At 39.3% G+C, this 13471-nt stretch overlaps 1 protein-coding gene across 1 annotated transcript in view; it reads left to right on the forward strand.

The window, feature by feature from the left end:
- Positions 1-11988, forward strand: part of EFNB2 (ephrin B2) — a 44868-nt gene extending 32880 nt beyond the window's left edge. The window contains exons 4-6 of the mRNA XM_035318423.1: positions 5355-5447; positions 6212-6325; positions 7905-11988. Of these exons, the coding sequence (XP_035174314.1) occupies positions 5355-5447; positions 6212-6325; positions 7905-8287 (590 nt within the window). The 3' untranslated portion in view covers positions 8288-11988. The remainder of the gene's footprint in view (positions 1-5354; positions 5448-6211; positions 6326-7904) is intronic.
- The last annotated feature ends 1483 nt before the right edge of the window (positions 11989-13471 follow it).

Raw genomic sequence — 13471 nt, forward strand, 5'->3', positions numbered from 1 at the left:
TTATTTAATTAAAACACTCTTTCTATTACCTCAGCTGCCTTGTTCTTCATCCCTGGCTGGTCTAGAAACAACCACCATGTTGTGATCTGTGATTTGTGGTTTCTCAGTGTGTGATTTCTGGTGTTCTTAAACCTGTCACATAAAGTTAGATAATTTATGGGAAAGAAGAATTATTTATTTGGTGCTTTACTGAGAAAGTCATTAAAAAGACCAAAAGCAGATGAAAGCAGTCAGAGCGTAAACACATGATGCCTGGCCAAAATAGTGTACTGTTACTTAATAAAATTCAAAAAAACTCAAAAGCTGTACATGTGCTTACTAATCCTTGACTGCATATTAGATCAACTGCAGCTTTGTATTACGAATAACTTACTACTGTTGGATCTAAAGCTTTTGTGGATTTTTGCTGCTGCATTGTATAGGCTTTTCCATTCTGTTTCTAAGCAGAGAAACAGCACAGCTGTGGAAAAGTAGAGATGGATAGGTTTATTTGATTTTATTTAGCTCTGCTTTTGAGCAACCTGTTTTCTGGTGCTGACTTCAAGGAGTATTTAAGAAAAAAAGAGGTTGAACATCACTACTATTGGACAGTACTGATCTGCCCCAAAGAAACCTGTAGTTCTCTTCTTCCCTCTTAACGGATCCACACCAGCAGCAATTAATTCTTGATGTGTCTTTGATCATCCATACACACAAAGCCAATTTTGCCCTCACCCATCAGTTGAGATCACTCACTCATTCCTGTAGTCTGTGTCTTAAGGTCTGTTTAGTTTTCACAGAAAAACCAAGAATGATGTTCATAATTTCCCTCTTCAGGCATGTAGTCCATTTCATATTCAGGGTCCAGAAACGCATGTGTTATAAAGTTGTGTTAGTTCAAGGGATGTGACATTTAATTTGGCAAGTAGGTTATGTTTCTCACAATCCCTAAACATAAACGTATGGGTAATAATTGCAACAGAATTAAGAGGTTGAGATTTTAGTCTGCTTGTGTTTCCTTTTAAGTAATTGTGATGGTGTTTTTTAATTTTGTAATATGTATTTATAAGAGTGAGGGAAGCTGAATTTTTGTGACTGTGCCTTCATTTCTAATCTCTTTGTGAATGAAAAGCTATATACAGGCACAAATCCAGCAGCTTAATTCTCCTTCTGATTAGAGCAGTGCTACCAACCTGATAGGTTGAAAACAGCCAAGATCCATGCAGTGGCTTAGCCTCCTGGGAGGCAGGGTAATAACAATCAAATGAAGACATATTAAAATGTAATATTACTTCCTCTCCATGGGGACTGTATAAGAATCATAGCCAGAAACTATTCTTGTCAGCTGATTCTGTTTCGTTCACTGATTCCCTGCCTCTGCATTTATGACTAATGCATTTCATACAATAAACAGAGCCTGTGAAGTTTTAACAGCAAATAAATGTAAAACATCATACATTGATTTAGTTTCCCCCCTTTTTTTTCTGAGGAAAAATCAACCAACCAATCAATTATATATATGTATCTTAAAGAAGGAAAGGCAGAGCTAGCATGAAATTATTTGGTCTGAATTTTTGTTTGTGTAAATGAGATGGTATGTTAAGAAAGTGCTTCATGAAACTGAAAATGTATACTGTCTTCTCCAAAGTAAGGATGTATCAGCAGATTTTTAACCATAATTTCATAAGAATCCATTTTTAGTAAAAGTTGAAAACCCAAACTTGTACTCCGTATAAAATGACAGCTTCTGTTGTATTCAACGAATGCAGACACATGATGCTTATATAGCAACAGCAGTTTTGACTTACTGCTGACAAACGTTGGCTATAAATTATCATGATTTTTCTGAAGGTCTTAAAATTAATAGAGATTTTAGGTTAAATATATGCATTTATTTGTAGGTGTGGATAATCTGTAAACTGAATAATCTGTTTTTGACTGTAAGTTTCAGTTTTGTAATTTGACACAAGTGGAACAGGATGGATCTCAGAAAATCAGAGGTATCTATCCATCAAAAAATTTAAAAACATTTCCTTAGCTGTTTAGCAGCATTATACTTACTTTTAGTTTCCTATGTGTTGCTATATTAACATGAAGTGTGAGATCCTGAGAACATCCAATACTTCTGAGAAACTTTAAAGTTATCATTACATTTATTAATATTAATAAATGTTAATATTTAAGTAGTGTCTAGTCTTCTTAGCGCAGGGTCATATACGATAGTTTGTATGTGAGTAAATTCCTCTCAAGTATATCCATATTTAGACCTAAATGTAAAAGAATGCTCTTATATATAAATATATATATGTATATAAAAATAAACTGAATGGAGGTTCTAAAATTTGACCATATAAACAACCAGAGAGTAGCATTTCCCTTTTCACATAGCACAAGGAATTTGTGTAATGTTTCTGTGTTTATACCCAAAGCTGTATTACCGGCACTTAAAAACAAAACAAAACAAACAAACAAAAAAAACATCAATATAAGCACAGGTCCAGGGTTACTTTTCTGCAGAAATGTCAGTGTAACGGAGGGGCTTGGATGATACTGGGTATAACTTTCACTTGGAGATCAATATAAAAAGACAGCAGTGAGCGTTTGAGAAATATTTTGTGCTTGCTCCCTTGTTTGACTTCTGCACACTAAACCGTCAAGGGGTATTAGCACTATGAAACTATTTTCTCTGATGTCCCAGATTACTTCTCTCTCTGTGTGCTGATTTTCAAAGCTTAAAAGTATGTGTTTAAACTACCTACTTTCTCTCCCTGGTACTCTGGGGATATGTGAGGTTATATTTCGATAGTCTTAATGAATTTTGAGAAATAATTTCCTCCAATGGCCTTGGGTAATTGTCGGTTTAATTACAGTGAGAAGCTGAGTTTGAAACTTTGCTTTGTCACTGAAACTCTCCTCTTTGAAAATTCTCCCTTCCTCAGGATGTAGCACTCTCTACTCTGAGCTATAACATAGGCTTTCAGAAAACCCTTGAAGAACTGTGGAAAAAGTGAATACTTCTGCAAATTCATTCATCTGACATCAAAGCTATGAAAGCATTCTTTTAGCAAGCAAGTGAGGCAGATTGAACTCGCACAGGCACACAACCAGACTCATTGTACGTTTGGTCCCTCTCATTTGGAGACTGTATTTGAAGTAATTTTACATTCTTTTTGCCGTCTTACTTTCTTACTCTGTACCGAGGTCAGACTGCATCCTCTGCATCTTATTGAGGTCTCCTGCTCTGTAGGTTAAATGGATAGGCCTTTAAAGAATAAAAAGGCATTGATGTTCAGAAGAAGCAACACTATTCAATTAAAATTAAGTAGAAGATGCTTAAAGAGCTGTGAACCCCCATAGCCTAGATTAAAAAGCAAAGGAAGAATAACAAAAAAGCAAGACAAAGTCAGTGTTTATTAGTTGCACTTTCAGTTGATGCTCAGCTTTGGTATTTCTATTTACTGCTTTTTTCCCTTGTCCTTGTGCTCTGGTACATCGGCAAATAGGTCATAAAAAACTCTTTCAGCAAAGACACATTTGATTTATGTCCAGAACTGGTTCTTAGTATTGATTTTTTTCCCTCTGGAAAAAAAAAAAAAAAAAAAAAGAGAGAGAGAGAGAAAACAAAACTATATGTCTCCATTATTTTCTGAGCCTTGCAATGCAGTGGCACATTTCAGATCTGCTTTTATCTTAAATTACTCATTGTGCTCTTTTATATTTTAAAAAGTCTTTTTGCAAGTCCACAAAAAGCAGTAGTTTCACGTACTTCCATTGCCATGTTTTTACAGTGGGGAGAGAACAAGAGGAGGAACTGGGAGGGCCTGTGTACAGGGAAACGGGAATTTTAGGAAAAGAAAGCAGTGTTTGGGAAGTTCGTACGGTGGCTGTAATTTGAGTTAGTCACAAAAGAGGCAGGAGTGGAACAAAAACAAGAAGTAGATCAAAGGCTAGGAAGCAGGGTTCAGCGGTATGGGGTTTATATCTTTACAGCTAGAGAGAAGATTAGAGCAAGAAAAATACTGCCATGGGGCTAGGAAGACATTGTGAAGGAATAAGGAAATATACATTGCTCGCATTTGAAAGCAAATCCCCAAGGAAGCAGAAAGAGAAGGAGTGAGAATTAAAAACAAAGATCTGAGCAGTGTGAAGCCCTTGTTGAATGAGATCCCTAGCCTGAAAAGAGGGAGGCACATGTAGAAAAGTGCTGCTTAAGCAGTTCACCAGAACCGCGCCAAGCGGCAAGCTCTGCACTCTCTCATTTTGTTTGTTTTCTCTAGTCAGTGGCCTGGTATCAGTGCTTGAGCATGCATCTGCTTGTCTGTGCTTTTGGGGTCTTGGATACATAGATTCAAGAAACACCCAGGGTGCAAGACCATATGCACTGGTGGGGGCTGCCGAGGCGGCGTTCCCCCGCCTGATTCATTTGCAGCGTCCCAGTTGTGTGACTGGGACTGGTCTCTGGGGAGCCATGCCACCACGGCCTGCTGCGCCACCACCATGGCAAGGGCCCGGTGCGGTGCACAGGGTGGCAGAGGTGCCCCATGCCCAGGAGCAGCTGAAGGATTTTACCTGCAGCCATCAGGGTGTTTAGCCCTCATGGAGGTGACTTAAGGCTTTTGGACTCTTCCCCTGGAGCTGTGCTTCACACACACACGTTCACTTGCGGGTGGCGGGATTGTGCGGGGGTGTGCGGTTCCAGCAAGCATGGAGAGATAAGCGAGAACAATGTAAACACAGGGGAAAGCACCCGTTTGTTTGCATGAGCTGGAAGGTTTCTGTGAGAAGAGAGTGTGCCCCCCCCCACCAGCTCGCCCCCGCAGAGGCTCCTCAATGCTGAGAAAAGTGAGATTGTACTTTCAAATATTAAATGGTTTTCCAATCAGTGTAGAATCTCAGCTTTCACCTGGGTCTTTTGTATGCCTTTGCTTCTTCCAGTAGGAGATTTGTAATAGAGGAAGCAGGTGTAATGTGGTGATTATAAAGATATTGTTGAAAAAAAAAAAAAAAAGGTAAATTTCCAGTGCTTTGCTCCTTTGAGGCTTCCCTTTCAGCTGACTCCATCAACTTTTAGCAAGGTGCCGTGTTTTCGTCCGGATCAGTCAGTCAGTCAATTGTGTGTAGAAAAAAAGCTGCTGGGTAAATTTGAAACCTTGGTAACACATTCCTCCATTTGTATGTATTGTACAGCTTACCGATGTATTCATTCCTTTGGCTTTCAACATTTCACAACTTTCCATAGGTCAGCCTGAGCAACAAGGACAGGTCCCGGTAGATTGAAAGACTTCTGCTTTCAGACACTCATGTCACATCACTTTGCCTGTTGATTTCCTGATTTTATTTTTATTTTTATTTATTTTATTTTTGTTTTTAATCAGCAACATCAAATGGGTCTTTGGAGGGCCTGGATAACCAGGAGGGAGGGGTGTGCCAGACAAAAACCATGAAGATCCTCATGAAAGTTGGACAAGGTAAAGACCATCTGCTGTTTCATGAAATCACTTTGATCAGTCTCAGTGTCCTTTTAGTTTTCAGGCTTCTTTTGCTAGCATAGAGCAGAGAGCCAGCCGAGTCTAGTGTGGTTGTTCCTCCCTAACAGTCTGAAAGCAAAGCCTATTTTCTGCTCCTCAGCTACTGACAGATTTCTCCAGGAGGAGGGTTGGTGTAATAAGATCTCTTCATTGGAGAGCTCCCTAGAAGGAAAGGTCACCTGGGAGTTATGCGTTTCAGTCATTTTTATTTTCATTTTAAAAACAAAAGCCACAACTGCATTGTTCAAAATTATTTTAAATACATGAAAGGAGGGAAGCTAATATTTCTATAGTTTGCTTGTTATGAATTGTGGTTACAGAGAGGTTTTTGTTCATTGTCTCTTTTCATATATAGATAACCTATTGTGCAGAAAGAAATAATTATTCTTCTAAGTAGAAGTTGGTTTAGTAGTCAATCAACTTCCTCAGTTAAACTGAAATGTCATCTGCAAAGCTTTTCTTGCCAATTACAGGAGTCCCTATAGTTTCTGCAGATGGCCTCACAATTTAAACCTCTGAAATAACTAACTAATATAACCATTTTTGCTTTAAAAGGAAAATTACATTCTTGTATCTCCTAGTCCTTTGCATAAAGATTCTTCTGTTCAAAGCTATCCGTGTTTCACAAGATACCTATAGCCGGCTTAGAAGGCTTAATATCATCAGACACCTAAGCTACAGTGAGTCATTTTTCTCTCCCACAGATCCCAATTCTGCAGGGTTACCGCGGAGCACGGACCCGACCAAGCGTCCTGAGCAGGAAGCTGGTACCAACGGGAAGAGCTCCACCACCAGTCCCTTTGTGAAGGACCACTCAGGTAGGTATTATGGGGTTTCACATGAGAAGTGAAGGGCTGTGGCAGACCATCCTTTGTCCCCAAACACATTTTTATTTTAGTATTAAAATGTCAGAAAATCAAATGTTTTCATACTGAGATGATGCAAAAGCCAGTTCTGATGCTCTGGTGGATAGGATTTTGGAGCTCTGAGTTTTGGCAACGGCTGCTCTTTCCCCTCTTTTGCACTGCAGTAGAAGTTAATTACATCTTGTAAGAATATCACTCATTTACAGGAAAGTTTTTGGATAGAACATTCTGTAAGCAGCTTTACGATGGTAAATGCTCCTTACATTTAGTACTCTGGCAGATGAACGAGTCTTTCTGTCTTTCTCTTCCCGTATAATACATTATCAAGTGGTTCTCGACAGCCATTTATAAAGTTTATTTCAAGGCATCTATAATTAATGTCCTGATCTTTTAACTGACCATACGAAGTCTATACGTGATTGGCTGGTCTTTTACTAAATTTAAATTAAAAAAAAAATTATCTAAACAAGATAAACAGATCTGATGGTTCCAAACAAAAATCTTGAAGATGCATTTCAAACACTGTGAGCAAGAAAAAAGCTAATTTCTAAAACACAAGTTCTCTGGAGGAAAACTCTATAAACTGGGAATGTAACAAAGCAAAGCTTGCTGACTGTTGATTTTGGGGTTCCCAAAAATGGCTGCATGTTTTCTGTGCTAGTTGTGTAATTTGATATCTTCAATATGACAGTCACAGGGCAGGCTTCAGCCATTTCCTGCTAAGGTTCCAGTAGTTCACAGTTATGTGGACGTAGCATCTGGAACATTGTTCTGCATGTAAGGGAGCATCAAGAGAGAGAAGTCAGCTCAAATTCTGAAATGAGAAAAGTGTCAAGTGAGCATTTATTTAATTTTTGTGACAAATAATGTGACAATATTCAACAGGCTATTCAGCATGTGAGCTTTTTATGACTACCTGATATGTGTTGTTGTGTTCTTTTAAATAGGTGACAGTTACGTAATGCAAACAGATATACTCCATAATCATTTTGCCCATCTCCCACACTGCCTCAAGCTCTTTTGTTTCATTCGTAAGCATGAGGAGTCCACATAAAGAGACACTAAGGAGAGTTTCACTTAAGTCAATATCCGACAGATAAAATAGAAGAACTATGTGACATTAAATAGTACCAGTTATTCTGAGAATTGTTGTTTCCCTGTGTTATTCTCCCCTTGCAGTCCTGTCCCACCCCTCTCTGCTGCCCTGAGCTGGTCAGCATCTGTTAAAAGATGCAGCCTGCATCAAAGGCTGCCTTGTCAGTGCCAGTCCTTGCTGCTGATGGATGATGATGTATGAAACAGGGTGATTTGGGAGCAGCACAAAAGTGAGACCAACAGACACAAAGTCTTGTTTAATATTGATTGCTGACTTCGGCTGTTTGCATTTAGCTATCTAACAGGGTAATTGGTTTGTCAAAGTTTAGCTGTCAGTTAATTCTTCCAGTCTTGCTTACTCTACACATTTTTAAGCAGTGTAAACGGGTCACAGGACGGCAATAACTTTTATCTGTTGTATTTCCATTCTTTCCAGGATCTAGCACAGATGGCAGTAAGGCTGGGCATTCCAGTATACTGGGTTCAGAGGTGGCCTTATTTGCAGGGATTGCATCAGGGTGCATCATTTTCATCGTCATCATCATCACTTTGGTGGTTCTATTATTGAAGTACCGGAGAAGACACAGGAAGCATTCCCCGCAACACACTACAACTCTCTCACTTAGTACATTAGCCACCCCAAAACGCAGTGGCAACAACAATGGTTCTGAGCCCAGTGACATTATCATTCCTCTAAGGACTGCAGACAGTGTCTTTTGCCCCCACTATGAAAAGGTCAGCGGCGACTATGGACATCCGGTGTACATAGTTCAAGAGATGCCTCCTCAGAGTCCAGCAAACATTTACTACAAGGTCTGAGAAACACACAACCAATTCTGTGGTACAGTTGAGGCGTAGAGGACACTCACTGGTCAAATGCTTTCTGTTGGGGTTTGTGATGACGCTTGTGCGCTAGGATTGACTCAAGCACAGGGGAGAGAAGGCGACAGCTCTTTCTCCGAGAGCCGACTCGAGCTGGACAGCTTACCTAGTCTGTAGAATTCCTCTCTCGGTGAATCAGTATTCACTAAAAGCTGGAAGACTTTTATGTAGAAGATGCCCATTCTGATTGCTGTACTCTTGTTACATTCATCATCCTCAAAGCCATGTGCCGCAGGCGTTCAGGCATGTACAAAAGCCAAGGGAAGATGGAGTGATCCATGGATGTTAATAGCTGTAGGCATCCTGGGAAGGTGCTCTAGGATATCAAGCTTGAAATGCAATCTTCTGACTTTTGTGTGTCTCTCTCAGTGCATACTGGATTTGTCACACAGACCTTGGTGTCTAAGTAAGACTTGTCAAAGTTCTCTTGCTTTAGTCCGTCACTGTTCCATTTATTTCTGTTATCCGGGGCTCTGCCATCCTTCACATAAGATTTCCTTTCACTCCACCTCCTGAATCACTAATGGAACATTAATGTTTGGAGATCTGTGCTCCATCCATCTGCTACAGCAGCCTCACTTGAATGGGTAATGCATTTATAGAAATTGTGTTTGATAGTAAGGAGCCTTCCAGCCAAAAAGTTAGGCTGTCAACAGGTCAAGAGCAGGACTGGGTGGTGGAGGGAAGGGCTGGCTGCAGTTGAAATTGAATACTGCTGCCTCAAAAATAGAAGCTGGGAAGAAAAAAAAAAAAATAGGTAGCACAGCACTTTGGTATGCTAAGTTTTAAGAGGCAAATAGGAGACACAATAACAAGCGCTGTGGCTTACAGCTGCATTTGAAGGAATTCACGGTTATCAAATACCAGTGTGCAGAAAAAAGTACCTTCAATACAGTAGAACAAAGGGGTATTGTCAGGAAGTGAACAAGCTTAGAGCGGACAAGACAATAGCAGGCCGCTGAGGATATTAGGGCCGGGCTGTTGCGGTACTGGCAATAAAATGTACAGCTTTGAAGCTGTAGCAAAAACGTAGTCTGCTTTGGAAGACTTTTAAGCAGACTCAGCTGCTATACTGTCACATTATACTAAACACAGGGAAAGCATTTAAGAAAATAGCAGAGAGCCAAATCTGACCAAGATGATTATAAGCCAACAGGTCAAATGAGCTGTAATTCTATCACTGGTAAGGTTGGGAAAAAAAAAAAAAAAAGAAAAAAAAAAAGTCTTGCTCATCTCTAAAAGTAAAACAGATTTTTTTTTCTGACTGAGCCTTTTGACGCTTTGGTTTATCTTAGTGCTGTACCTGTACAGTACATGTAAGTACTGTAATGGGCACAGCAGTTCATTGGTGCTCTGTTGCAAAGTTAAAGCACATACGGCAAACCTCCTGCAGTCCATAAGAATAAAATAAATTATGACACTGAGATGGAGAAGGAAGATATGTCTTATTTATAATAGGTGTATAGAACACAAGGGATATAAAATAAGAGCTTTTCTTTTTCTTTCTTTCTTTTTTGTTTTGTTATTTGTTTTGTTTTGTTTACTAATATATATTTTGAGATTGCACAGAATCTACACCAGAAGATGTGAAATTCATTTGCGGCAATTAAATAGTCTTAACTAAAATCTTGTCATCGTTCTACATATATATGTGTGTGTGTGTATATACATATATATGTATTTATGTATGCATATATATGCATACATTAAGAAAGGCAGAAACTGCTTCTGGGAAAAACAACAACCATCCAAAAATAATGGTAATGAGAGCATATACAAACAAAATCCAAAGTCCTTTAAAGGTTTCTCATCAGAGAAAATGAGGAAATAAGCCCAAAGAATCAGGAAATCGATGTTACTGCATCACATATTTAACAGTGACAAGGTGTGCCGGCATTTATTTTCTGTGTTGTGTTTTCCCTTGCCTTATGAGCTAAAGTGTTCTGTAGATTTCATGGAGATTTTTAGAGAGGGGGGTTTGGGTTAAAGTTTTCTCTTTAGCGTGGCTATTCCTGTGAAGCTCCCACCCTGGAGAGGAAATAAGAAAACTCTACTTTTATATGTGCTATGCAAATAGACATTTCTAACATAGTCATGTTACTATGGTAACACTTTCCTTTCTGATTTGGAAGGAAAATGTAGCAACAGCATTTTGGGGTTCTCAGACCTCCAGTGAGTACCTGCAAGAAAAGGAAAAAAAAAAAATCTGTCACAGAAATTATCACTTTCTCTGTTTCCTGAACCTGAAAATGACGTTGGGATGTTGGTCCAAATGAGAGAAACAAAACAAAAAATCCCAACCCATGGTTCTGTGGAAGGTTACCATGGTGACTAACTACAGTACATATGTAATTCTTTTCAACAACCCTTCCTTTCTGTGAATCCATCCATACAAGGTTCTCTTGTAAGTCATTAAGATTTTATTTTGGGGGAGGGGGAGGAAGGGAAAAGATGGGTTTGCTGATCCTGATTTTTATCAAATCAAACCTATGCTTCATCAGTTGGCTACATTCTAGTTATGTACTAAACTGTGAAAAAAAATGAGATGAATTGCTCAAGAGCAACCTGCAACCAATCGGGGGGAAAAAAAAAAAAAGAGAAAAAAATGTACTGTGCATCTGTTTTGTGTCTGGTGCAGAATTATGACAATCTACCAACTGTTCCTTTATTTGACGTTGGTTCAGCTTTGAAAAGTTACTGTAAATGCCTTGCTTGTATGATCATCCCTAGTCACCTGACTTGGAATTTGCACCATCATGTCTAAGTGAAGATGCTGTAAATAGGTTCAGATTTACTGTATATGGATTTGGGGTGTTACAGTAGCCTTACTCACCTTTTTAAGTAAAAAAAAGAAAAAAAAAAAAGAAAAAAAAAACACATGAAAACAAGACAAAAATGGCTTTTCTTAACCAGATTGTGTATATAGAGCAATGTTGGTTTTTTATAAAGTCCGAGCAAGATGTTTTGTATAAAATTTGAATTTTGCAATGTATTTAGCTACAGCTTGTTTAAAGGCAGTGTCATTCCCCTTTGCACTGTATTGAGGAAAAAATGGTATAAAGGTTGCCAAATTGCCGCATATTTGTGCTGAAATTGTGTACCATGAATATTTATTTAAGAATTTCTTTGTCCAGTTTGTAACACAGTATTATGCTTGAGTTATAAATATTTTTTTTGTTTTGTTTGTTTGTTTGTTTTGTTCTGTTTTTAAACTAGCCGGTAATAAGTTTGAAATCTGCTTTAGTTCCACATTGCAATTAGCTCCCAGAAAATGAAAATTATGAAAATCACATTCCACGTCTGTTTCGAACTGAATTTGTTCTTAAAAAAATAAAATATTTTTTTCCTATGGAAACCTTGCCTTCTAAGTATTTTTTTCATCATTTTTTAATTTTATTTTTTTAAAAGAAATAATAAATAAGAAAGCCACCAAGTCTGCCTCTATCTGCCCCTCCCTCCTTCCCTTTCTGTCTCCCTGTCTCCCTGTTCCCCTATCTCCCCGTCTCTCCACCCAGATTCCCAGATTACTTCTGGTTCATAAGCAAAGAAAGCTCCTTGTAACACACTGACTTCTGTTAACCTAATTTCCCAGAGAGGAAATCATACAGATAGGGCACATCAGCAGATACGAGTGGGGATCTTATGCCCTTGGAGGTCAGTGAGTTGTAGCAGCTGCAAGTTGCCTGGATCATCTAGGAGGTGAGATTTTAACCATGTGGATAATTCCCAGAAATTATGGGGTGACTTTTGTACTGAGTAGAGCCACAGAAAAAAAATGTATCTGAAGCCTTTTGGGCACTGTTGCTGTTGCTGCTACTTCTGAGGAGGAGGAGCAAGCCTGGGGCAGCGGGGCTGAGCAAGAAGGGGAAGGAGATAAAAAAACTGAAGAATGGTGAAGGATTAGAAGGATCACCATGTCAAAGCATCTCAGCATGCCTCTTTCAGTGAGGCCATGCAACATCCTGTCCCAGCTTTACTGCTATGAGTAAGGCACTCTGAAATCACCTGTTGTGAAAGCTGTGTTAAGATCAGTGCCAACGTGTGCAGGTGACACAAGCAGTAACACAAGGTCTGTGCTTGTGTTGCTTTGATTTTCACTTGGTTAACTGATTCTCGCATTTAACAAATACTTTCATTTTTGAGAAAGTCCAGTCACCTTGAAAGCAAAGCATCTATCAGCCTGTTAGCAGTGCATAAATGTCAGGGTCATCCACGGACTAGCAGGTGGGAAAGGTCTACAAAGGGGAAAGATGGATTCATCACTGCAACAACTGATGCCAATTTGTCACAGTTTCCACCGAAGAAAGGCAGCTAGTTTATTATAGTATTGGTCATGCAATTCCCATTTGTCAAGAGGGTTTTTTGTTTTGTTTTTATGACTAGTCAAGGCAAAAATGAGTGACAGGCGAAGGTAAACTTTGAGATACTGTATGTGTTGCTGTGGTACAGGTATTGTGAAGGTGGACTTAAAGAAACGTAAGACTATCGAACCATTGGGCTAGCGTGGCCTCTTGCTGGTGGAGCTCATATAATCAACTCAGCTTACAGAATCAGCTGTGGGGGTCAACCATAGAGGGCAGTTCACTCAGGTTTCCTTCTTGCCTTTGCTACAGATGTCCTTGGGACAGTTCAGTGGTCCAGCAGAACACGTGGGTGCCCAAGGTGGAGCGTGTGAGCATCCACTGACTGCCTTGGTAACTCACTTGGCCCTAATCCTGCATTTACTGCTCTGAGTTGCTTCAAAGGAAGTACTCCTGCGTACTCAGAGGCACATACACACTTGGCTGGATCGAGCCTTCACTCCTTACTCCGTGCCTTGCACACATGGGATTTCACTTGCTCATCTTGGTGGGTTGTGGTGAGGGCCGCCACGCTGTTAATGGCTGCGAGGTGCTCATTAACACTGTGGTCTGCTCTAAAAGCTTTTCTGATACAGCTGCCTGTTAGAATTGTGGCTCTTTAGCTTTGTTAAGCTTTAATTTATTGCTTTATTTTAGGCTGTGGTAAACACGAGAGAGTAGAGATAAAAATAATTTGACAGAGTCAAGCTTATGTGGCATTTTCATTTCTGTGCCTCTTTTGCCCATCCATGATAAACATTATTATATAATTATATTTATA

The sequence above is a fragment of the Oxyura jamaicensis genome, chromosome 1 (genome assembly GCF_011077185.1).
Source record: "Oxyura jamaicensis isolate SHBP4307 breed ruddy duck chromosome 1, BPBGC_Ojam_1.0, whole genome shotgun sequence".
Classification (NCBI taxonomy): Eukaryota; Metazoa; Chordata; class Aves; order Anseriformes; family Anatidae; genus Oxyura; species Oxyura jamaicensis.